Raw genomic sequence first — 23,032 nt, forward strand, 5'->3', positions numbered from 1 at the left:
TTAGGGTAGGCTGCTGTAGAAAGGATTCCATGCCAGGCCATATCAGCACTGCTATAACTTGATGTCAGAGACACTGAGAAATTTGTGGGGAAAGGCCATGGAAGTGTGAAATGCATCCTAAGCTTCTGCTCTAAAATACAGACAATTACTTTCAGGTGAAATAAATTATCTTAAACCTCACCTGTAGGTCTGCAATTGTATATGTTATGCTGTACCAGTGGCACATCATTCTTACTTGGCCACTAGCTGCTTACATACCAGTAGCAGAGCACACCTGGCATACTGAGGAACATTTAAATCAGATACACTTCACCAGACATTCATAAAGAAATTTATAAATACTTGGAAGTTTAATAAAGGCTGTAAGCATCCTTATACGCTACAAGTAACATGTCCTTCTCTGAAATGTGAGAAGTTACAGCATAGGCTGCAGAGAACATTGCTATGAGGTTCAACGAAGCAGGGAACACGACAGAAACTTACTTGGCTTTTAGGGTTTCTCCATGCCCGTGCCATGCAGCCTCTTCATCCAGCTGCAGTTCTCGCAGGACACGGCTAGGCTTGTAAGCTGCATTGATCAATAAAGTGAGAACCTACAGTGAGGGAAGGAAAAGGAGGAAACATGTTTAAGTTATTTGTACAATCAATCTGTTTTGAAGTGTCAGGGTAGAATAGGAAATTACTTCTATTCATCCAAATTATCTAGCATCAAAGCACTCATTCACAGCAGGATTACAGACACCTCCCGATACTGCCAAAATGAAAACTGAGAGCAGTCGACACTCTGGGCCTTGCCAAACCTTCAGAATTTGTCTGCAGAGTCACGAGCGTATCTAGCAATTTCCAAGTCATTGCCCTTGAATTACACATCACTAAATTAAACCCTGCGGCTGAATACTACAAAATTTGCATAACCTTGGGCAAATCTAAGTGATTATCTTAGAGGTTGTTTGACATGTGAAGAAGTGCCAAAATATGCTGCAGGATTTTGCTGCCTGCCAACCCACAACTTGCTACAAAATTACATTGTGGAATCTTAAGATCTCCTCTGTTTTGCTTTTATAGACCATGATAACGCCTTTCCTATGACAAAATGAGAATTTCTTTGGTGCCATAAAGTAACTGGAAGTAATCTGAACTTAATGGACAATAGGACAATATGTGCATTCAAATTGTATTTCTTATTTTCAGAGCACGTGCATATTCCAGTTGGGTGCATGAGAACTTTGACATAACAAACTTGCAGCTTCATTCTTAAGAGCACAGCAGTCCAGAAGTCTGCAGCTCAAAAGAAGAGTATTACACATACAAAAAGTACCAAATCACTCTGGGATTCGCACATTGAGGAAGAGTCATAACTGAAACGAATACAATTAAGCACACTGGCTGAAGTTTTAGGAACACTCACCATCTGTACTCCAGCTGGATTTGTGCATACTTTAGGCTATCAGGCAGTGGAGCAGGTTAGACCTTGACAGTTAAATGAAGCTGCCACAGAATTTCACACTTGCTCTCTTGGAGTGGTCACATCAGAGCACCAAAACTTGCAGAAAGGATGGGGTACATCTTTATATGCAAAAAATGTCACTTTCTCAATACTCAGCTTGGCTCTTGTACAGCTGACTCTTGCTCTACAGGACATTTGCCAGAAAGTATTTTTTAAGGTCTCTCTCAGTTATGATACGTGGCAGGGAAGGTAAAAATTCCAGAGATGTAGAGCCAATTTTTGCATTTAAAGTGATCATTTCATGAGAGCTCAAGTGTGCAAATATTGTTATGACTCAGGAAACTTTCAGCCTCTCAGGTCAGATAATAACCATCCCGTGAATGTTTTGGAGATTTCAGGAAAATAATGATTGCATTAAAGTATCTGTAAATTTGGTGTGAAACTGTCTGGAGAAGAGGCTCCTTGGCATTAGAGAATGGCCTCTTCCTCCCTCTTCCCTTCCCTCAGTTACATTAGAAAGCAAACCCACAATTTCATCTGATCTTAGCAAATCATACACAACTTTAAAATCCCAGAGAATTATTTTAATATTCCAATTACCAAAAACAGTTTGCCATTTCTACTAAAGAAATACGTATTTCTTCTGGTTTAACATCATCAGTGCAAAGTGTAAAAGAATTCAGGGATTATCTGAAGCTAAATTCTGTTAATTAAAATTGAAGCATTTATTATAGCTATAAAAATATACTAACTCTTGTGATTGTGCTGATTGCAGGTTTAAAGTTTAACAACAGAAGGCTGACTGTAACTCAGATAAAAGAGAGGTTTTTACTATTTCCAGCCATTCATAAAACAGTTCATGACTTATACTTGATTTTATGCAAAAAAATAAAATCTCTATACTCATTATCAGCTTAAATTTATTAATTACGCATCTGTAATTAGAGATACTCTAGCGTTTACGATACACTGCTATACTTAGGCCCACTACGTGCAACCATCTCACCTCTTTCAGAACAAGAACACAGTTCCCAGGTCCCACGGACTGAGGAAGCTCTGCAATCCTGCCTTTGTTAAGGTAAGGCCCTGAGAAGCAACGGTGGTTGAAGTAGATCTTTGGGCAGCAGTACTTTCCGTTAATTACCACTGAGAAATGAGAAAGCAAAGATTTAAATCACATGCTACAACATTCCCAACAAATAAGGACTTCTTAAAATATGTAACATTTCGTCTGCTGTAAAAAAGGAAAAAGTCTTGAATGACATGACTAGATGATCTTTCGAGGGCCCTTCCAACCCCTAACATTCTGTGGTTCTGTGAACGGGAGGTAGTTTCAGTGTCACGTTTGCAATGACAGCATTAGTTACTCGATGTTGCAAACTATATTTCAGAGGTGTGCTTGCAATTTGTCAAAGTTGATAATTTATCGGAAAAGAAACATTTCTGTCTTGTCTGATGCTTCATGGCAATAAACCAGAGAGAACTGGCAAGAGGACGACAATCCCAGCTTCTTGATAGCTGAAGCACTTCCTACACAGCAATTACGGATACATTTTCCAGTCAAGTAATTATCTCTCCCCCAAACTTCTGCCACTAGAGAATCTGGCAAAGTTATTCTCCATGGTTCATTCTAAACTACAACATCACATTGCTTTGCATTTTCACTCTTTTTCCTCAATCAGCAACCAAAAGCTCCAGCAATCTTTGATGAAGTGACATAAAGTTTTCTAAAGCTATTAAATCGTTCAATGCCGCTCAAAATTGAAGTAATGTATAACATGCATTGCAAGAAACTTAAGTAAAATTAAAAAACTGCTTTATCACATCAGTGTTGTAGTTTTTCTTGATAAAGCAACACTATCACCTAAAGATCTTAAATGCAGTGGTTAATAACTGGCAGATCAATAAATGAAGTCAAACTTACATTATGACTCTATTAAAAGCCAATTAAAATGCTAAGCAAGCACAAATCATTCTATAAAGCTCGCATTTGGTGCAGCTTCAGATGCATTTCACTGTAGAGAAAACAGCAGAAGAGGCATTTTGTTGCCAAACAGATAGAGCTGCGTGACTTTCACCAGCAGATGTACTTATTCATCACATTCATTCTTGCAACAGTTCAGAAAATTACTGGATTTCACCATCTGGCACACAAAGCAGTTTAGTGTTTGAAATGCTTTTGTTTATCATGATGATGAAGTTATCGTAAAAAGCAGACAAACCTGCTTCCCCAAGTTAGATTCTAATGACTAAGAGCACAGATGCAGCGCGCCTGTTATGTTTCTCCCAACATTATTAAACATAACAGGTGACAATAAAAAATCATCTGCATAGGTCACAGTACACATTTGGCTCCACATATCCTCTGCTGGGGGGAAAATGTTCTGGTTTAATGCACATATGAGTTGCAGGACACAAGTAATTGTATGGTTTTGTTTGTTTCATTCTTTTTTTCAATTTGTTTTTAAGGAATTAAAATCTTCAAACCCTTTCCTCCTCTTCACTCTCCTAACAGAAGAGTGCTCAGCAGCTGAATGACAAGGCAGCTGAACTGTTACAGGATTTTGTCTTTGTTAGTCTGCCCTCTCCAATCAATACCTGAGTCAGAAGAGTTCAGTTCCTGGTTCTTTAGTCCATCATGAACTGTCCTTGAAGATAAAATTCTGAAATGAAGAGAAGAAGGTTGGAAAAAGGGACAGATGGTAAGGACAGTCGCTTTTCAGTTACTAAAATCCACCATTAATTTTTAATTTTCTTCAGGTCCAGCCTTACTAATCTGCTTTTTCTACCTCCTCTGTTTCACAATAACAACATGCAAGGACTATCAAATTCTATTTGGAAAGGACTTCTGTACTGCAGCAGCTAGTAATCCTTCCTTGCTTGAAGTACATGGCTACCATGCTGATAGACACATCACTCAAAGCTACTGACAACAGTTTACATTTTCTGTCTCCTTTTAACTTCATTTCCTATTTCATGGCACAAGGCAGTGTACGGTCTTCTCTTACGCATTTTGAAGAAGACGGACTTCAATCGAAATACAACCAAAATGACTCATGCTCTGGTAAGAATCCCAATTACAAAACATGGAAGAACAACAGTCTGCTCAGTATTTTAGGAGTAATGAAAACACTGTCAGGACTGCTGACAGATCTCATGTTTGTAAAGCTCCAAGAGTCAATAAAACCAACTGTCAGGCATTCTATTGAGCATTTTTGAGCAGGCTCCTGTGAAGCAGCTTCATATGCATAACAGTTTAGAGAGGAACTGCAGATATTAGTAGAACTCTCCTTTTTTTAGCTAGCCTGGGCCAAATTTAATCTGGGAATGAACTATTGGAAGTTCATCCACGAAATGACACAACTCACACTAAAGCCAAATTTCCTGATCAGCTGCAAAAAACCACAGTCACGTATTAAGGCAGCCACATTTTCTAAGCATGTTTACATTACACAAACTCTATTATTTAATATGGGAATACAACCAAAAGGGAATCCAGTAGTTTTTCCTATTAATCACCATTAAAAATCAAGGCTCATGCACAAACTTATAAACAAGTCTTAAGATCAGGCTAGTTTTTCTTAAATGAACTCTAATACTCACAGATAATGCAATACTTTAAAAATGGAAGATCAACAACTTTAACCCCAAAACTTCAATGACTTGACCTGTTCTGTAACTCTCTGGAGTTGCACTGGCACTGTTAAAAAAAGAAAAATCCACACCATCTCTCTCCTACTACAATAGTGCAAGGAGTCTTTTTCACCACCAACAGGAATGACTAGCATTAAGATAAATGGATTGGGGAATCTCTTAACGCTCGGTACAGCATTTCTGTAAAGCTAAATCTCCCCTAAGACAACATGATTTAAAAAAATAGAAAAAGGAAAAAAGAATAAAAATCAAGCCCTAACAAAAAATAAAAGCAAAAAACCTACTACTTACTGTTTCTCTGGCTGAACTACGGCAATTTTTTTCTGCTTGTTTACTGAAAGGAAAAATAAAAAAATATAAACAGCAAAGCATGGGAGACAAACAAATGAACTGTCTAGTACAATATATATAGTAGACTCATTTCTTCTAAGTTATACACCAAAAAGTATCTATGTTCAACTGTCACCAAAAATTCATTAAATCAGACATGCACATCACCAGTCTTCTGGGATATCTCAACCTCTTGTACACCTTTGTTCGCATCATAACCACTAGATCATCCGAAATATTAGCCAAAAAGGAACAAGATGCTTTCCTTCTCAGCCCCTAAAGGTGCTGAAACCTAATCAAAGTCAGGTTCACAGTGCTTTTCTTTAAAAGCATCTTTCCTCTAACTAGGTTCTCCCCCTGCTTCCTCCTCTGTCCTTGGCAGTGCAGGCATGTCTCAGGTAAGCTTCTCTCGCTTTGACTTGCAGTAAATGACAGCTCTTTCCAATCTTATAATTTTATTATCTTTCTTAATAAACATTCAGGAGGTTCTCCAGTTTCTCCAGCTGCTGTTAAACTTCAGTGAACAGAGCTCACTAACCAGCTGAGAGAAGACACTGCCTTATGCTACCTACTGGGGCAGTTAAAACAGGTAGGGTTGACTTTTCAACATTCAGCCATCAGGGGATCATGATGGTCTGGCCCCCAGAGAAGGCCAGTGCCCTTTATTTCAGCTCCATAATGCACACGCACTCAACGTTGCTTTGTTATGGCATTAATTCTACTTGCACAAGTGTAAAATCAGTGTCAGGGCCAGACACATGGCAAGAACAGCTCAATCAGAAGTATACGCGTAGCACAGGTGTGTGTACGTACACACACATCTCATCTCCTTATTGTGAGTCACAGATTGTTTCCACGTGCTTGCACAGCACGCCAGAGTCTCGAGCCAACACTGCCCGTTTTGGGGGTGGTGTACAGATTCCAACCGGACCCAACAACCAGGGGAACAGCTGCACAAGGCACAGAGCCTCTGCGTATGGTGAACGCTTCCAAATTCAGAGACGTTAACAGTAACTCTAGAGTAGCCTTCTCTAGAAGCTCTTGCCATCTCTATCAGCCCAGCTAAGTACCACAAACAGAACAGAACTGATACCTATTGCTTTGCGAGGAGGTCTGAGCTGATATCCATTCGTTTCACACCAACCCACTGGAAATATATTCATTGATTCCACGCTCACTATACAGTCAGGGACGGGCTTCTTGGAGCCTGTTCAGTTTAGAGAAGCAAAAATTGAAACAACTCATAGAAACAAAAAACCTAATTTGGTTAATCTTTGCTACATGTTTGCCAGTGAGGCTGCTTTTAATTGTGGCGTATTTGGAACACAGTATCAATGGTTTATCCCCTTCTACTGATCAAATTCTTTCCTGACCTCATTTGCTTCCTCCTAAGGCTGGAGATGGGAATTTGCAATCCAGAGTTTAGCAGAGATGCACAGCGCACAGTAAGTGCACACTGATATACTTCCAACCAAGAAATGGGATTATAATGGAGAATGGCTGACATGTACCTATTCTATCCAAATGAAGAACCTCTCTAAAAATCTTCTCCGAGGTCTGGACAAAGCTTGCTGAGAATGCAAGTCACTCATTTGCAGAAACGTTACAAGGCCTTCGCTTTCTAAAAGACACTGATCAGCATCTCGCACAGAGCACTAGCTCAGCTCTAACATGCTGCAATGCACAAACGCCATTTTTGCCTGGCTTAAATAAGCACTGCCAGCCAATGCTAACTGGGAAACAGACCACGCAAATGGGGTTTTGCTGTTGGGTTTTTTTCGGTGAGGAAATGGTGACTCGCTGTCCATACTCTGCACACAGTGAGTTTGCTCCAGATACTCTTCAGGTTTGTGATGGTGCTACAGAAGAATCCACGCAAGTGCTACTTTCCTCTCCAACGTCAGGCTTACCCTCCAGCTGAAGCCAGAGGTAGGAATCTTTCAACTTGGTGACTGTAGCAATGCAGACTTCTTCAGGATCAACTGGGTTCACAGCCTCAAGTTTCATATTCTCTTTAAATCCATGGTCAGAAATTAACTAGGAAAAAGACAGGATACTTCAGTAAAATGCCATCTGTACATCCAGTATATAACATGAATAGCTGTGAACAGGAGCAATACGTAGAAGTCTCAGTGTTTGTGTAACACAGAAAGATACTCCCACAGCCAGAGAGGATTTCAGATAATTTGCACATTGAATATAAGATACATCACAGACTATGGAGAATTTTAGTTAAAAAAGGCTCTATAGGCAGACCTAGAAAAGAATATTTGTGCTCAGAAATAAGAATGCTGAGACTCACTGAGAAGACTGAGTGTGTATTCTGAGCACTCAGAAATTCTCTGCTGTTTGCTACCTAAGTGATAAGTGTGACAAATAGCCTGACCCTGCTCTCTATTCTATTATGTTAGCTTGGAAATTCACTTTGCTTATGCAAATAACATTCCAGCCCCATCCAAATGAGTTCTAGCAGACAGTAAAGGAAGCTTTCTTTTCTTTTTAAGATTTTTGCTTAAGTGGGACTTTACTTTATTCACCAATTTAGTCCACATTTATAAAAAAAATCCTAAAAGGTAAAAATGGATACTTTTCCAGCACTGAAGCTCCTGAATTAAAGATAAAAACTAACAGTTAGACAGAAGACTCTTTTCCCCAGAGCCACTTTGCAACAAAATTACAGGATTAATACACTACGAGTTCTAGAACTAGCCTACAGTGATCAACTCTTCTCAGAAAAGGGATAACAAATTCAATGACCTGCTCAAAGATGCCACAGCTTGCAAGACAGAACAAGAGCAATAAGTTTTTATAGCCAGCAACACCCTTCTCAAAAACGATAATTATTCATTTTATTTTCTTCCCCTAAGCACTGCAATAGCCCAAGTATTGAAAATGGAAGGGTGATGTTAATAGTATCCTTTTCTGCTTGACAAGGTACTGTGCTCTGGGAGACAGCAGTACTGTCACTGAACCAACGAAAGCCTAAAATCTACCAAGTACTTCAGGCACTGATTAATATAAAATTATTATTTGGTACTAATTTAAGATGACTTGGTATTGATCAACACTATGGAATGACTTTTTCAAGCTGAAAGGAAGAAAGATTGAAAGAATAAATGAAAATAAGGTCTATGAAAAGTTCCCACTTAGAGGAACGCCAAGGATTGATGCTGGTGTATGTCTACTCCACAGACTCTTACACATCTCATTTTCACAAAACAATCACTAATTTTCACTTGCGTTTGGTCCACCACTTCCTTATCTAGGAAGCTGCCACGCACCTACTTCAGTTCACACACATTTGTACTCTCTTAACTCTTCTGTTTCCTCAGTTATGACAAGAAAGGTGTTAAAGTACTCAAATGCATCCTGAAAGCAACAAAGCTGGTGAAAAAGCTGCAGAAATGTCCTCTGAGGAGCAGGTAAGGACTTTGGGCTTGTCTAGCTTGGAGAAAATGAAGCTGAGAGGTGGCCTCACTGTTCTTCACCACTTCCAAAAGAGAGGAGGAGAAGGCATTGATCTTTTCTCCCTGGTATCCAGAGATAGGATGCATGGGAACAGTTGGAAGCTGCACCAGGGGAGGATCAGACTGGATTTTAGGAAGCATTTCTTTACAGGGAGAGTGGTCAAACACTGGAACAGGCTTCCTGCAGAGGTGGTCGATGGCCCACCCCTGTCAGTGTTTAAGAGGCACTTGGACAATGCCCTTAACAACACGCTTTAACTTCTGCTCAGCCCTGAGGAGGTAAGGCAGTTGGACTAGATGGTCATTGCAGGTCCCTTCCAATGGAACTGTCCTGTTCTACTCAGAAAGGTAGTTTAAGTAAAAAACATGCAAAAGGTTCTTCTCCCTGGAATCAAGAGTGTCATTCACATAACAGAAGAGATTTTTCTGCAAGAGAACCTTACCGAAGGGAAGCAGCTCTGGGGAGCTGCCTCAGCACCACACTGTTTGAGGTAGTCTGCCCAGTCAAAGTCCTGCCCAGGATAACCTAGGCAAAGCAAAAGCGGAGGGGTTAGTGTAACAGCATGAGACCTGTTTCAAACCAGCGTGAACTACAGGTCACTGAAATCTGTTTGGGTCACACAAGTTTGTCAGCTGAGGAGCCAGCTGAGGTGAGCCCCCAGCAGGGTTCCCACCTATTTGATACATCCTCTCCTAATTTTCACTGCAGAGGAACTTAACGGCTTGCCCCACCTCGAAACTTCACTTTCACTGAACTCAAAGCTCCTGGTTCTCAGAGTTTGATCCTTCTTGTTCTTTGTTCGTGCTACTACATGCAATTCTCTTGCAAAAGCGTTGTCCTAAACGTGGCTAAACATGGTGCTCTGGGGACTGGCAATCTACCTCCTTCAAAGAGCAGTGGGCAGGGCAAGGTTGCACAAACATACCTGGCGGGGGACTGAGGTGCAAACCGTTCTTCAGACTCCACTGCACAGGGAAAATACCCGCACTGTTGACATGACAAATGTAAGACTGGCTGGTTGTACGGTCTGGTCTCAAGTCATCAATTTCTATCATGAAATACTTTTCATTGTACACCTGCAGTTAGCCAAAAGAGAACCATGTGGTCTTGTAAGTAGCAGATTCTGATCTACAGCTCCCTCTTCTCCATTTTAATAATTTTATTAAGTAGCAACATTGCATGATGGAAACGCTTCACCTTGAAATATGGTGAGGGTTAAAAAAAAATAAAAGAGAATCTATGGGACTCATAAACCAGCACACTTCTCTGCATCTTCTAGAAACTTAACAAAAATACATAATAACCACAGGAGGTAATCCATGAGTACTTTAAAAATAAGGTGATCAAATACTATATGATTTTTTTTTTCAGAAAATGCAGAGAAAAATTAGTTTGTGGTCTTAATACTATTCAGTAATAACAAAGTGGTTATTTCAACAACACTGAACTGAGTCCCAGGATGGACTGTCACAAGTGAAGCCACCACACTCCTGAAGTAACTAGAAGTGGGACACGAAAGTATCCAGAAAAGTACATGATTTTGCTTTGCTTGGAACTGGTTGCACCATTTAGTAATAATCAATAATCTTATGTGAAGAAACTGTATGTTAAGAGTTTAAAAGAGAGAGATCACCAAAAGGTAAGATATTACATTGAAAGACTATCTGTCCTAAAGAAAAAGAACAGTTCGCAGAAAACACAGAAAAAAATAATTGTAAAATATGTCCTATGCAGCTCTCTTTCAAATCTTTCACCTGCTTACTAACATAGGAAGACAGAAGTTGCTCAAAATGTGATTATGTTGGAGAGTTTTCATTTCAACTTTCAAACCCATGTACAGGCCCCCATTTGAAAATCAGGCCACCTAAACATCAGAGCTTGCACACAGTAATGACATAACTTCTGAAAAAACAAACATCCAATATCTCTCTTCAAGATGAATACTCAGATTGTGAGGGATTATATCTAGTTTTAAAAATCTGGGTTTTACAATTTTAGCCATTTCATCTTTCCAGCTTGAATCTTTAGGGAACTTTCTGCCTTCATTCAAACCCAATGGTTTCACTATCAGCAGTTAAGATCCTTTTCACGGCAATCTGTCCCTTAAGGGAGACATACAATACTTAATATGAAAACTAGTTCAAGATTTTGAGATAATCAGTTAATGAGAATTTCCTGAACATTTAAGAACAGAAGTAGCAATAGAACTGAATCTTAGCAGGACAAATGAAAGAGCCCTGGTACCTTGAGAACTGTAGCAGGAGAGATTACAAACGGAGCTGCTGGGTCCACAGCTTCTAACTTCATGCCTTCAGAGAATGAATGCACTCCAATCACAGGTTTATCCTGAAAAATGATGTATCAGTGTGATTACCTTCCTTTATCGATCAAAAAAAAAGATGCACTGTACATAATTCAACTGAGAAAGACAACTTGAGTTTTTATTAGTTCATTCTAAGAAATCAACATGTCAGAGTATCAGCAATCTCTCTATAATGAAAAGGCCAGTTATGTCCTTTGAGATTGACAGTTTTCTATGACTTTTAGGAAATGGAGTCCCCAAGTCTCCCTCCTCTGACATTCTTCACACAGAAGCAGGATTTCACAGTACAGGGTGGTCTGGTAAGTCAATAGAAATTATTTTTTATTTCCTTAACCTTTAGCACTCACCATGAGCTACACTGAAAGAGCCTCCATTTTCAGCCTAGTAAAAACCTGCAAAACAGGACTCCTGCTCCAGAGTGACGTGTATCCTGCTCTATGACCTAACACAACCAAGAGCAACACCACCTCCTCTTCTGTTCTGCTTATGAGTCCAAACAAAGCTGATAAAAATCAACTAAGAACTTGAAGGACTAAATTTATATTCCTACTTCTCAGAGTAGGATTATTATTTTATTTCAATTCAAATATTTAAATTCAGGTTCGCTAGTAACATTTGCTAACACTCAGGACGTAAAAGGACACCTTATACATCACGTGGAACCACATCAGGTTATAGATTAGATGTCACACATGTAAATGCATCAACGGACACACACAGTTAGAGAGACTGCAGTAAGCCCACACTCCTCTGGAAGGACAGCAATCCACAAGACCAGCTGGTGAACAACTGGAGATGCCATTATAAAGTATCAGAACCCAAGATTTTTCCCAGTATGACAATTAATGACTTACATACTTACGATGATTGTGTTGTCTAACTTAACAAGAATTGCGTAACAGCACGATTATTTTTTATTATTATGACTTTTTTAAAGTAGAGAGACAAAGGAAAAAAAAATTTAAAAGAAGATAGGGGAAAACTTCCGAGTAACAGTGACTTACTTACCTGAATCATTTCTTGGGAATATAGTATTTTCATGGTATCACTCACAGCATTAAACTACACATACTGTGTCTTTACCTTAAAGAGATCTGTAGGAACTGATGACTCCTCTTCCTCCTCTTTAACCTTCTTCAGGATCTCTTGCCAATCTGCTTCATTCTTCAAGGACCTAATGGCTTGAGTAAAAAGAAAGGAAACAGTGAATGAAGTCATTCTCCTTCTCTTCCTTCAGAACATACAGCAATAAAGCCAAAAAGTCTGATTTGTGCTCCTCCAACTGCTAAATCTGCATCTGCTCAGAATCTGTGCAAATGTCTTCTTTCTTAAAGACTTACTATTTTCTTTGACATTTGAATAGGTTACAAAAAGGGCCTGAAGACAAGCAACACTCACCCATACGCTACCCAGTCTAGTTTTTCTGAGAAAACAGAGATCACATCAACACTGAGAAAAACTTCTGGAGAAATGTGTGACCAGAAAACAACCCCCCAGGTGGATAATGCCAGCCTGTTTTACACTTAAATAAGCAGAAAGTTCAAGAAACGTTCCACAAGTCTGTTCCTAGTGTATAAGTTACCCTTTTAGCATCTGTAATTGCAGACTACACACCTCTCTGATAGAAGAGGAACTACTTGTACCAGTGCCATCAAGCACCAAAGATGCCTGTGAGTACATCAGAGCTCTTATGTAGACGTAAAAAGGAAACAAATCCAGTAACTAACTAATATTTCTAAAAAACAATGTTCACATAAATAGCACCGTGGAATCCACTTATCTAGATTCTGTCAGCAATTTTGCCTCTCCCTGTTCCCAATCCTGACTTAGCAGAGATTAGTCAAGCACTAGAAAAGGCAGTATGCTCAGTCATTTCAACAGAAATTGGTTTGGTTTGCTCAGCATGATTTCTTCTTGCCGTAAGGGGAAAACATTAAAAAAAACCCCAATAACAACAGCACAACAAAGCCAACTGTTCTAAACAAGCTGAACTTCCCCAACTAATAGCACAGAACCTGCCAGAACCTTAGATGTACACCTGCCTTTGCAGAAAGGCTGCAGGGTAAATGCTCAACATTCTCCAGTTTTACCCCAAGGTTTCCCCTTCTCAGGAAACACATCACATCACTGCTCAGCTCAGAAGCACCCTCTGCCTCCACTTCCACACATTCGTTCCTGGGCACTCATTTTTAAGGACTTTTTGATATCCACGTAATACCTCTGTAGGCAGTGCTGTAATTAACACAGCGGGCTTGGTGCCCCAATTGCAAAAGCTCCTGTTGAGCTGTACTTCAAAACTGCACGACTCCTCTCCCCCAGGAATACAAAGCTATCAAAAATAACCCCGAAGGCAATCCCTTCATCAGTTCCTCCCTTCCCACAAACAGGTGGAAAGTTCTCACAGGCAAAACCATTTAGCTACTTTCAAATGAGTGGGTGAAAAATCTCGTAGGACTATATCCTTGTGTTTTCACTTACACTTTACTACATATAACAGCTGTCAGATCACACACTGATCACACAACCCCCATATGCATCCAGAAGGCAGATTCACAGCACTAAAGCAGCCGCAGTATTCTCTAGCCTCTGATCACCAGCTAAAAGATGTCTGTTCTGAAGTACCTAAAGGTGGTTGCAGGCTATATCCATGCTGAGCTGCCCACCCCACTTGATGAAGGAAAGGGTCCAAGTAGAACAGCCATTGGTCAAACTTGTCAGAATCCTCCAGCCCTTCATATCGTAATTTAAGTCTCCCACCAACATTTTCTACCACGGTGACTATCCAAGCTTCCAGGGAATCCCGGACATTTTGCAGTTCTAGTCGAGAGCCTGGTGCAATGAGATCCAATGGATTTTTCCCTCTGTGAAGCTACAAAAAAGAATACAAATTATTCTGCACAACAGAACAAAACAAATTCCATACTTCCACTTCTTTATACACATTCTTTTTGCATGAATAAAGCATGAATACAGAACTAAAGAAATACAGGTCCCTTATTAACACAAGACAACAGAAATATCAATGTTTACAATCCCTGGTGCTTGCATTAGAGCTTCTGCACTGCCTATAGATACTGTCACACATTTCACCTAAGTTCTCATCATTTTCAGAAGCATTATCACTTATATAGTCAAGGTTTGAAGGAAACAGTTTTAGAAAAACTGAGTCATCTAGCACACAGAGATGTCTAGGTAGAAAACATACAAAGGTAAAAATGTTCGTTGTAAAGAAGATGTCAACAGCATTTTCAAAAGGAATTATGTTCTGCACTTTACAACCAGACAGTGATATGAGGTGCAAATATTGTCTTAAGTGCAGAGGAGGGGATAAAAATTTGGATCTTCACTACTAAAGTTGCAAGATTTAAGTGAAACAATTAAACAACCACTTGTTCATTAGTAAAGTAAAAAAAAAAGTGAAAGGAGTCAACTGAGAAAGGGGACAACAAGAAAGAGAAACAAATAAAGGATTATTTCCTTAGAGCTGTATGAAGGAGGAGCAGAACAGGAGGAAGACTGAAACCTATGGGAGTTTGAAAAAATCTTTCGACAGGATTAATGAATGCCCAAATCTGCAGCGACAGATACGCTTCACAACAGCACTATGAAAACTAAATACTCTAAACAGGAAACAGTAGAGAGTGGAACTTTAAGGTCAGCAGCATACTACGATGCTCCCTAAACTTAGAAAAGGCAATGAACTGACATGGTTTCCCTTCACAACAAAGGGTTAAGCTCAACAAAAAACCCAAGATGCAGCACATCGAAGCACTCACCCCCTCCAGCAGGTTAGCAGGAGCACTGCAAGCTCCTTTCAGCACCCGCTGAAGGAATTCCTCCTGGTCAGGTATCTTGTCCTTGATACCTAAGTGAAAAGTGAAGAAGAAAGACTGCAATTCTTCCTGTCAGTTAAAGATTATTCAGATAACAAAACATTACCACACGCTTGCGCTGCCTAATTCACAAGAATATGCCACACACTCACCAGTAACACCTTAAAAGAAGAAACACACCACCAACAAAATCTTTAATGGAAATGACAAAGGAGTAGAATGTGGTGGGTGATTATTAAGACAACCACAAGCCCCTGTAAAAGTAAATCCAGTTCTGAAATTAAGCTGACTCCTCTCTGGTGAAAGAGCTGTCTCCTACTCTTAAGTCACCACCTGCACATAGCAGTAATTACGAAGACTACCCGCCAGGTGGACAAAGGACAAAACCATACTTTTGTATGTACTCCCCACTTCTGCATACAGAGCCAATACCTTCAGGCACTTTGAGAATCTTCTTGTTCTGCTCGCACCAGCCGATGGGGTGTAAATCAGCTGTCATGATATCACACCAAAAGTCAGCCTTGCGGTCTTCCCCGTAACCATCGTAGCGCAGGAGCAGCAGCTGCCCACAGGTAGTAATAATGGTGGCCACCCAGTAGGTGTTTTGGTCAGACTTGACAGCAACTTCTAGCTTCATACCAGGAGCAAAACCGTTCTGCAAACTTGTATCCACCTGAAGAGGAAGAAGATCATCACATCTGAGCACCTCCCAGAAACTTTGTGGAGTAACTGGGGAAAAAACTTACATGTGTTCATCAGCAAAAAAAACCCCAAGGCAAACACCATCCAGTCTCTTCAGAGAAACAACTTCATCATATGACCCAAATTGGAATGCACACACAGTCATCATTAATGAAATCTCCTTTGCGTTTCAGAGTATCTTTTCAACCTTAAGTCAATACTGTGCAACTCTTCTACCTACCCCAGACAATATCTCACTCATCACCAAGAGGCTTCCCAACTCACAGCAAAACTAAAGGTCAAACTCAGCAACACAACTTTGACTTTTTGCATTAAAATTATGTCTTTCAATCTCTTTGGACAAAGAGCCTGTTTAAAGTACACACACACGCTTTAGATAACGATACCACTGTCTCTCCTGTCATGGTCATTTAAGAAGCCACAAATCTGCAAAATTGCAGAATAAGTATTTTTAATGTTTTTGAGCAAGAACCTAAATAATTCCACAGGGAGCATTGTTACATAAATTGCATAAAACATAAACAGTATGTGTTCTTTAGTGAACTCATGCTTTGACAACAACAAAGCACCAAATATTCGTGGTGTGTTGTGTGCAGGTGAGGAATCTGCCTACACAGTCCACTCAGCTACTGAAATGTGAACTTAAAAAGAGAAAACATTAAGTTTCTCCTACTCCTAAGTTCTCCTAGCTCAACACTCCTGAACGAACAGAAGGACCTTGCTATGCTCCCACTACAGCATGTTTGTGACCTGTGCTTATTTCCATGGCCTCAGTCTTAATTGAAAATCTAACACGTTGATCCTCTGTTCTCAGCCGAATGCAACTGGTGTTTCCTTTCTTAAGTGGTCCCAAGTTCCATTTCATCTTGGAATCAGCTGTAAGAAAGGCTTTCAGTATGACGCAGATGCAGTAGATATTTTCTGGGTTATTTATTACCAGTTCTGTGCTGATGGTTCAGTAACTGCCATAGCTATTACAGTCTCATCAGCCAACACATACTGGTTTGCTAAAAATAAAACTAAGAGAACCACATCAGAAAGAAAAGCACATGCTTCTGTTAACTGTTGATAGCCTTTGGGTTAATACCCTTCACAAAGAGAAACCCCTTCTTAAAAACAAAATCAGCAGGACCAAATACCTGCAGGCACTTTGAAGTGGTATTACAGAGGCCATCTCTGGAAAAAAGATAGCTGTCTTGCTGAAGAGCTGTTACAAAAAATTTCATATTCTGATTCCTGAGAGAAAAGCCATGAACTGGACGCAGAGTCTGAGGCATGGGGAGATCTGTGCAGCTCCCTCTCCAAACTTTCAGCAAAAGCCCATGGCAGAGAGCACCGCATTCAGCAAAACCCAGGGGGGCAGACGGAGCTTTCCCTGCAGTCAGGTGCATTTTTCTAGCACTGCCGTTTACGTTCCCGGGCAGATAGAGCAGAGCCCAAGAAGTTAGCACCCTCTCCTGGCAGCTGGGCAAGACGACACCACGAACTGGTTTAAAGCACAAAACTCGGAGCGCTATTCCCAGCTGCTGTGTACCAGGTCCCAGGTCAGATCTGGGGCTTCAGTTCAGCTTCCAGACACAATGATAAAGAACAGACTCAGAGTATTAAAACCACCAGGAACACACAACAAATACACGTGTTCAGATGATGCTGAACACTAGCTTTTTTTTTTTTTTTTACTCTATGTTTACACACATCTGTAAGTTGCAGAAAGGAGTTGTGAAAGAGTATCTTAGACTCGGGGGGATGACAGCACCAGTATCCAGTGCAACCCTACGTTTCTGATAAGCTCTCTTCCCACTAGATTGTCAGCAAAACAGTCACTTTGACCTCAATGTTGTTTAATTTTTAAAATGCAAACAAATTAAACATTAGAACATACTCAATATGAGGAAGTCACATTTTCCAGTGTGTCTTGCTTATAGCAAGAGCAAAACGTCCAGAATTAATGTAAGCATACACATATAAGAAAGTCCTCTCTCCCAACAGCAAGCCTAGCTCTTTCCTAACACAGGCTGTGTAACCATCTCCTACAACGTGAGTTAGGTATTCCTCACCCATCACGGGAGGCTGGGCACAGTCTCGCTACTTCAATGTTTAAAAGAACCAGACAGAAACCTTAAGCTTCCTTCTAAAATTTATTTATATTAATTAATTTGTTTATATATATTCATTTGCTCTTGTGCCAATATTATTCTTCAGCTCAGTTTTTTCAACTCTGCTTTTTCAAGAGTACAAAAGTAGCTCCCTCTTGGCTCTCCTGATATTAAGATTATAAAAATACATCATTCCTCAAGTCAAGCAACTAGAACCAGAATGATCCCAGCTGGAGGGACGACCAGTCGCTGCCACAGAGACATCAGTGCCTGTTTGCTCTCCACTGAAAATCTCCCACCTGGTGTATCCTGGGATCACACCAATACTTCTTCAGGGCTTTGTCACCCACACAGGCTGTCACAGAGGCACTGAGGTTCCTTCCTCTACCTTTTCCAAAACACTGCCTTCTAACAGACAGCAGAAACCCTGAGTATGTGACTTTGCACTGATTTCTATTAACAGCAAGATCTAGGTGACGTGGCGCTGCTGCAGATACACTCCTCTCTCGCTTGTGAGTTCTGTGTCAGCACTAACTTCCCAAAACTTTATGCCAAGCTTATTACACAGACAACATCAACACTGGCCTCCAAACAGCTTCTAAGGGAGCTCTGCTAGAAAACGCCTGGCAGTTCTCCCTCTGAGCACGCAGGTGAGTGTCACCACGCTCACTCGCGGCCCCGGGCGGGGTGCAGGGAGCCAAGCCCCCCGAGCGCAGCACTGCACACACGAGGGCACCCAAGGCAGCAGAAACGAGCGGGCGGCAGGGCCAGGCTGCCCACACCTCCTCCCTCCCGCACTCTCCACAGCAACGTCACTACCTGTGTTCTACACAAGTAGGGAACAATTAACAATAAAATATGTGGGGTTTTAAAAATCTACTTGTATTTTACTGACCATGGCCTCAGCAATCAGACCTAGTTTGACACAGCAGAGCCGGCCAAGAGTGCAGGGCAGGGGTAACCAAGTCATTCAAAGGGTTTCCTGTCACTTAACGAAATACAGTTGCAATGGCAATTCGGTTGGCCACCACTGTAAAGCTGGCCTTAGGAGTTTGTATAATGTTTGAGCTAAGACAGCAAGCTTCTTTAACAGAGATCATGTAAGGTAACACCCGAGGAGCACACAGACCACTCCTCACCCTGCTGCAAAGTGCCCTTGCTCGACTCCCTACTGCTCCCTCAGGGTGGGCTGCCTGGGCCCCACCACTCTGAGTAAGCTCACTCGTGCTAGAGCCTTAGTACACTGAGGAAAAACAAAGCAAGCATAAGCCTCTTTCCTTCAGAAACCAGATACATGAACATTTACTTTGAACAAAAAGCTTACAATTATACCCCAGTGTATGGAAGAGCTTCCGCAAAGTCTACATTTACTGAGCATTTCTACTACTAAGAGAGCTGCCATATTATAATCGTCTCTTTAATGTTTTGCACTTCTGCAAAAGTTTTTTGGACTCAGAATGCTTTGTGATCCTTCATGAACAGACTTCAATTCGTTTTCATTCTGACTTGAGGCTCCTGTACTGAAAGTGGTGACACTGGACCCAAAAACCTGACCACCAGGGAGTGCCTTCCAAGCAATGTGCCACACAAAAGTCACTATCCTCACTGCTATGGTAAAAGACTCACAGCCAGTCCTTGAAAGACTATTAAATAGTAACTTTATTAAAGATTTGGGTAAGGATACAGGCTGGAAGTCTGGAAGGTGTTTCAATTGTTGGAAGAAATCCAAGAGGTTTGGAAGGCAGCTCCATACAGCTCACCCTCACCGATGACCCAGTGCAAGAAGGCAGACTTCACATTCAGGTATCACCGAATGGGGCAGCACACTCTAGGATTTTACCAACGTTTAAAGATATCCAAGGGCAAAGACAAGGGCTTATCAAGACTTCATCCTATCCATTAAGCCTATGATCAGCAATTATTCTAATCAGTTTTCTAACTACTACAGTCAAGTGTTTGGCAGAACTATTATTTTCTCCTTGGCCTCCTTGAGAGCCACCATTACACCCTTCTTGGAGAGCACATTTGAATTCTGCTGTTCAAGTATGTCACTAAATTTGTAATGCGACCTCCTCCATAGCAGTTGTCCAGTAGCAATCACCAAAAGAAGAAACGGACTGTCCGGTTTGGGCTTCATAAGGAAAACTAAGTTTACCTTCTGGTGCAGAAAGGACTAGGAGTCCCTTAACTTTCAGCACCCGTGGATGGGATTATGCCGTGCTAAATATAGAGTGGAAGACGAGAAACAATAATAAAAAGATGAAATTCTTCATTTCCCTTTAAGAAACATGATTCTAGTTAGTCTTCCTGATTCAAGAACATCAACTCATTCAAAGAAACCCTAAACATCTGGTGTATCAAAAAAACAGTGTAGGAGATGGTAAGCAGACACACACTCCCTTACTCACATGTTTAAAGGAGCCATGGGGGGCTGCGGTTGCTCCTGTGTCTTCTAGATACTCATCCCAATTGAATTCTGTTTCTTCCACACTGGAACCAGCATCTGCAAGAGAAGCCAAACGTCTCCTATTTAGCAAACTGTTGGTTTAAGTTTTAGGCCTAAGAACTACAGCAAAATCTGCTTAAATTCCAAATGACTGTAGAGCTGCAGTTATACACTTCAACACACAGACAACAGTATTTAGCCTTTTTTTTGTACGTGAAGGGCATCTGAAGTTGGATATGATCTGAAAAATAGGGAGATCTTGAGGATTTTGGAGAGGAGAACATAGTCAGAAGAGTTCTGTATTTTTATCAACAAATATAAGACTCAAAACTCTGTGCGCACTGGATCATCAGTGTATTAAATTAAAAACCATCCAGGAAACAGCAATAGTACTAGTAAGAGATTTTCTGGGGGAAAAAAAGCCAAAAAAAAATTTGAAATATGACTCTCCTCTTTTTTAAGCTAGTCTTTATTTGAATGTTCTAAAATACCAAAAAGCATGACAAGGATTCAAGGTAGTTCTAAAGAAAACAGCTCAAGACACAACTGAAATCAAATACTCAAATGAGTCACTGAAAAAAAGAAAAAAGAGTGATGAGGTGTAACAGCTTCTTTAGACCAAGAAAATTTTATTTCTGGATCCATTAAAGCCAAAATGTGCTAAAACCACTCAAGCCACGGTTGAAAACTCACTCAAGCTGTTAGGGAAGCAAACAGCTACAGTGAGCAACACGACCAATGAGTCACATTTTCTATTATTATTGTGAAGCCTGTCCTCCAGGCTCTGTCTTCCCTTCAGTTTTTGGCTCCTGTCCCCACTCCCCTCCTGTTCCCGTTTTCTCGAACGTGTAACCTGCTCTCCTGGAAAGACATCACAACCAACATGATTTGGAGTCCAGGTTCCCTGTTTAGCTCGGCACACAGCCACGTTATTTTTCCTGCAGGCGCAGCTGGGATGACCAGGGAGGGTTCTACCTCAGGCAAAGTGGCATCTTTAACCTCGACACGCGAACTACGGCCTCAGGTTCATCAGTGAAAGGGACAGCAGTGACACGACACAAAAGTAGAGCTTTTTTTTTTCACTTTTGGACCAATTCCACCACCTGCACCATAATTGTCTTTATGAACGAACACAGGACATTTCCATCTCTCAGTACCAGGAAACTCGATGCCCTGTTTGAATTTGAAAACAGAGAAACCTCTGTGTATCACAAGCATGGGGAGAGCTGAGCACAGGTTACAGGACACCAACAGTTCCTACACACTCAGCTTCTCTTAGGACAGGTCATAACTGTTCTCTCCAGGAGTAGTAGCTTGAGTAGGAAACATTACATGTTCAAAAAAAATGAATTAAATACTATTACATGCCCTTATCAGACCTGTAGACATGCTGACAACCTGCTAAGTATGCTCCACAACAGTTCTTAGACCTCGAACAGAGAGGGGCAAATATTTGCCCAGAAGTCTGAGCTACTTTAAATCATCTAAAAAGTCTACAGGTCCTGAGTGTAAAGTAGGTTCATTTTCTTTTCAAACCAATTGTAAAGCTCATCTTTGACGTTCCATTTTAATTCTAGGCATTATCATTTCCCCAAACTTAGAAACGTATATTCAGTTAGCTTTTGTTTGCTCATGATAGTATCTGTTTTAAAGGCAGCTCTTATCTCTCCCAAACCCAATTTCATGTTGCTATTTTAAAACAGCCACAGTTGGTTATACTGGCCTTTTGTAAGCCTCAGAGCTCAAAAACCTCAGAGCTTGAATATCACCATCACTCTTCTGTGAAAGTTTTTAACTTACTGAAGAAATAACCTGGAGAAGGATATTTTTTTTTTCCCAGGAATAACGAGGTTATGGTGCAGACCACGTGGTTTGCAAATTAGGAGGGAACTGATCAAAGCTCTGGCTGCAAGTCATTCTAAGAAAGACCTAACTTTCTTGCAAAATGTTGTTAAAACAGATTAAGATTTCTTAACTCATTAAAACAGCATTTTACTTTAACCATAAAAATGCTTAAGTTCACAGCCGCGGAACTGAAGTGGGAAGAAGCATCCGCTCGAACACAACATCTATGGTCAGTTAAAACCAAGGGCAAACTTTGATTTTTCTCCCGGCGCGCTCACCCTTTCCCAGTGACGGCACGCGGCTGCTCAGCAGCGGCAACAACCCCGCTTTCATCCCACTCCAAAAAGCACTTTGTGTGTAAAAAGCACCGCTTGCAATGCCTACTGCATTCCTGTTTGAAGCGAAACATAAAGCATCGTGACTGCTCTGTGTTTTTTAACAAGTTGGAAAGCCAAGTAGCTCGGTCTGGGATTACTACCCGGACCTTGAGGCTTTCCAGCACCGATTCAACCCCGCGTTATCATCAGCGAACTGTCTGCGGGGCAGCTAAGCTCCTTAAATGAGGCACAGGTCACTAATCGCACTGAAAGGGTCAATTAGTAACTTATGTTGCCACTTAATTGCTACAAGGAGCTGCTCAGAAAGCCAGTTTGCACGCTGCTCCCGCTACCCTTTCGCCTCTAACTACATTTAAACCAGCTCCCAACCGGACCAGAGTTCCCCCACGTCCTTTGTCACTCCGCTCCACCACGGTCCTCGCAGCCTGTGTGTTTTCACAGCCAAGAGAGCTGTTTCCTTCCAGGTCTGTGCTGTGGGGAGCAGGGCTCAGATTGCTTTGTACTGTACAGCGCCCACATCTCACCAGCACATCCAGAAGTTCTCTTGCAA

At 41.0% G+C, this 23,032-nt stretch overlaps 1 protein-coding gene across 1 annotated transcript in view; it reads right to left on the reverse strand.

The window, feature by feature from the left end:
- SFMBT1 (Scm-like with four mbt domains 1) overlaps positions 1–23,032 on the reverse strand; it is a 31,479-nt gene that overhangs the window by 4,647 nt on the left and 3,800 nt on the right. The window contains exons 2-15 of the mRNA XM_009871610.1: positions 20,262–20,356; positions 15,488–15,728; positions 14,999–15,087; positions 13,845–14,091; positions 12,306–12,403; positions 11,144–11,245; positions 9,825–9,975; positions 9,342–9,424; positions 7,342–7,468; positions 6,525–6,638; positions 5,393–5,435; positions 4,046–4,110; positions 2,454–2,593; positions 484–593 (exon numbers count right to left, since the gene is read on the reverse strand). Coding sequence (XP_009869912.1) covers positions 484–593; positions 2,454–2,593; positions 4,046–4,110; positions 5,393–5,435; positions 6,525–6,638; positions 7,342–7,468; positions 9,342–9,424; positions 9,825–9,975; positions 11,144–11,245; positions 12,306–12,403; positions 13,845–14,091; positions 14,999–15,087; positions 15,488–15,728; positions 20,262–20,356 — 1,705 coding nt within the window. The remainder of the gene's footprint in view (positions 1–483; positions 594–2,453; positions 2,594–4,045; positions 4,111–5,392; positions 5,436–6,524; positions 6,639–7,341; positions 7,469–9,341; positions 9,425–9,824; positions 9,976–11,143; positions 11,246–12,305; positions 12,404–13,844; positions 14,092–14,998; positions 15,088–15,487; positions 15,729–20,261; positions 20,357–23,032) is intronic.

The sequence above is a fragment of the Apaloderma vittatum genome, unplaced genomic scaffold (genome assembly GCF_000703405.1).
Source record: "Apaloderma vittatum isolate BGI_N311 unplaced genomic scaffold, ASM70340v1 scaffold1686, whole genome shotgun sequence".
Lineage (NCBI taxonomy): Eukaryota > Metazoa > Chordata > Aves > Trogoniformes > Trogonidae > Apaloderma > Apaloderma vittatum.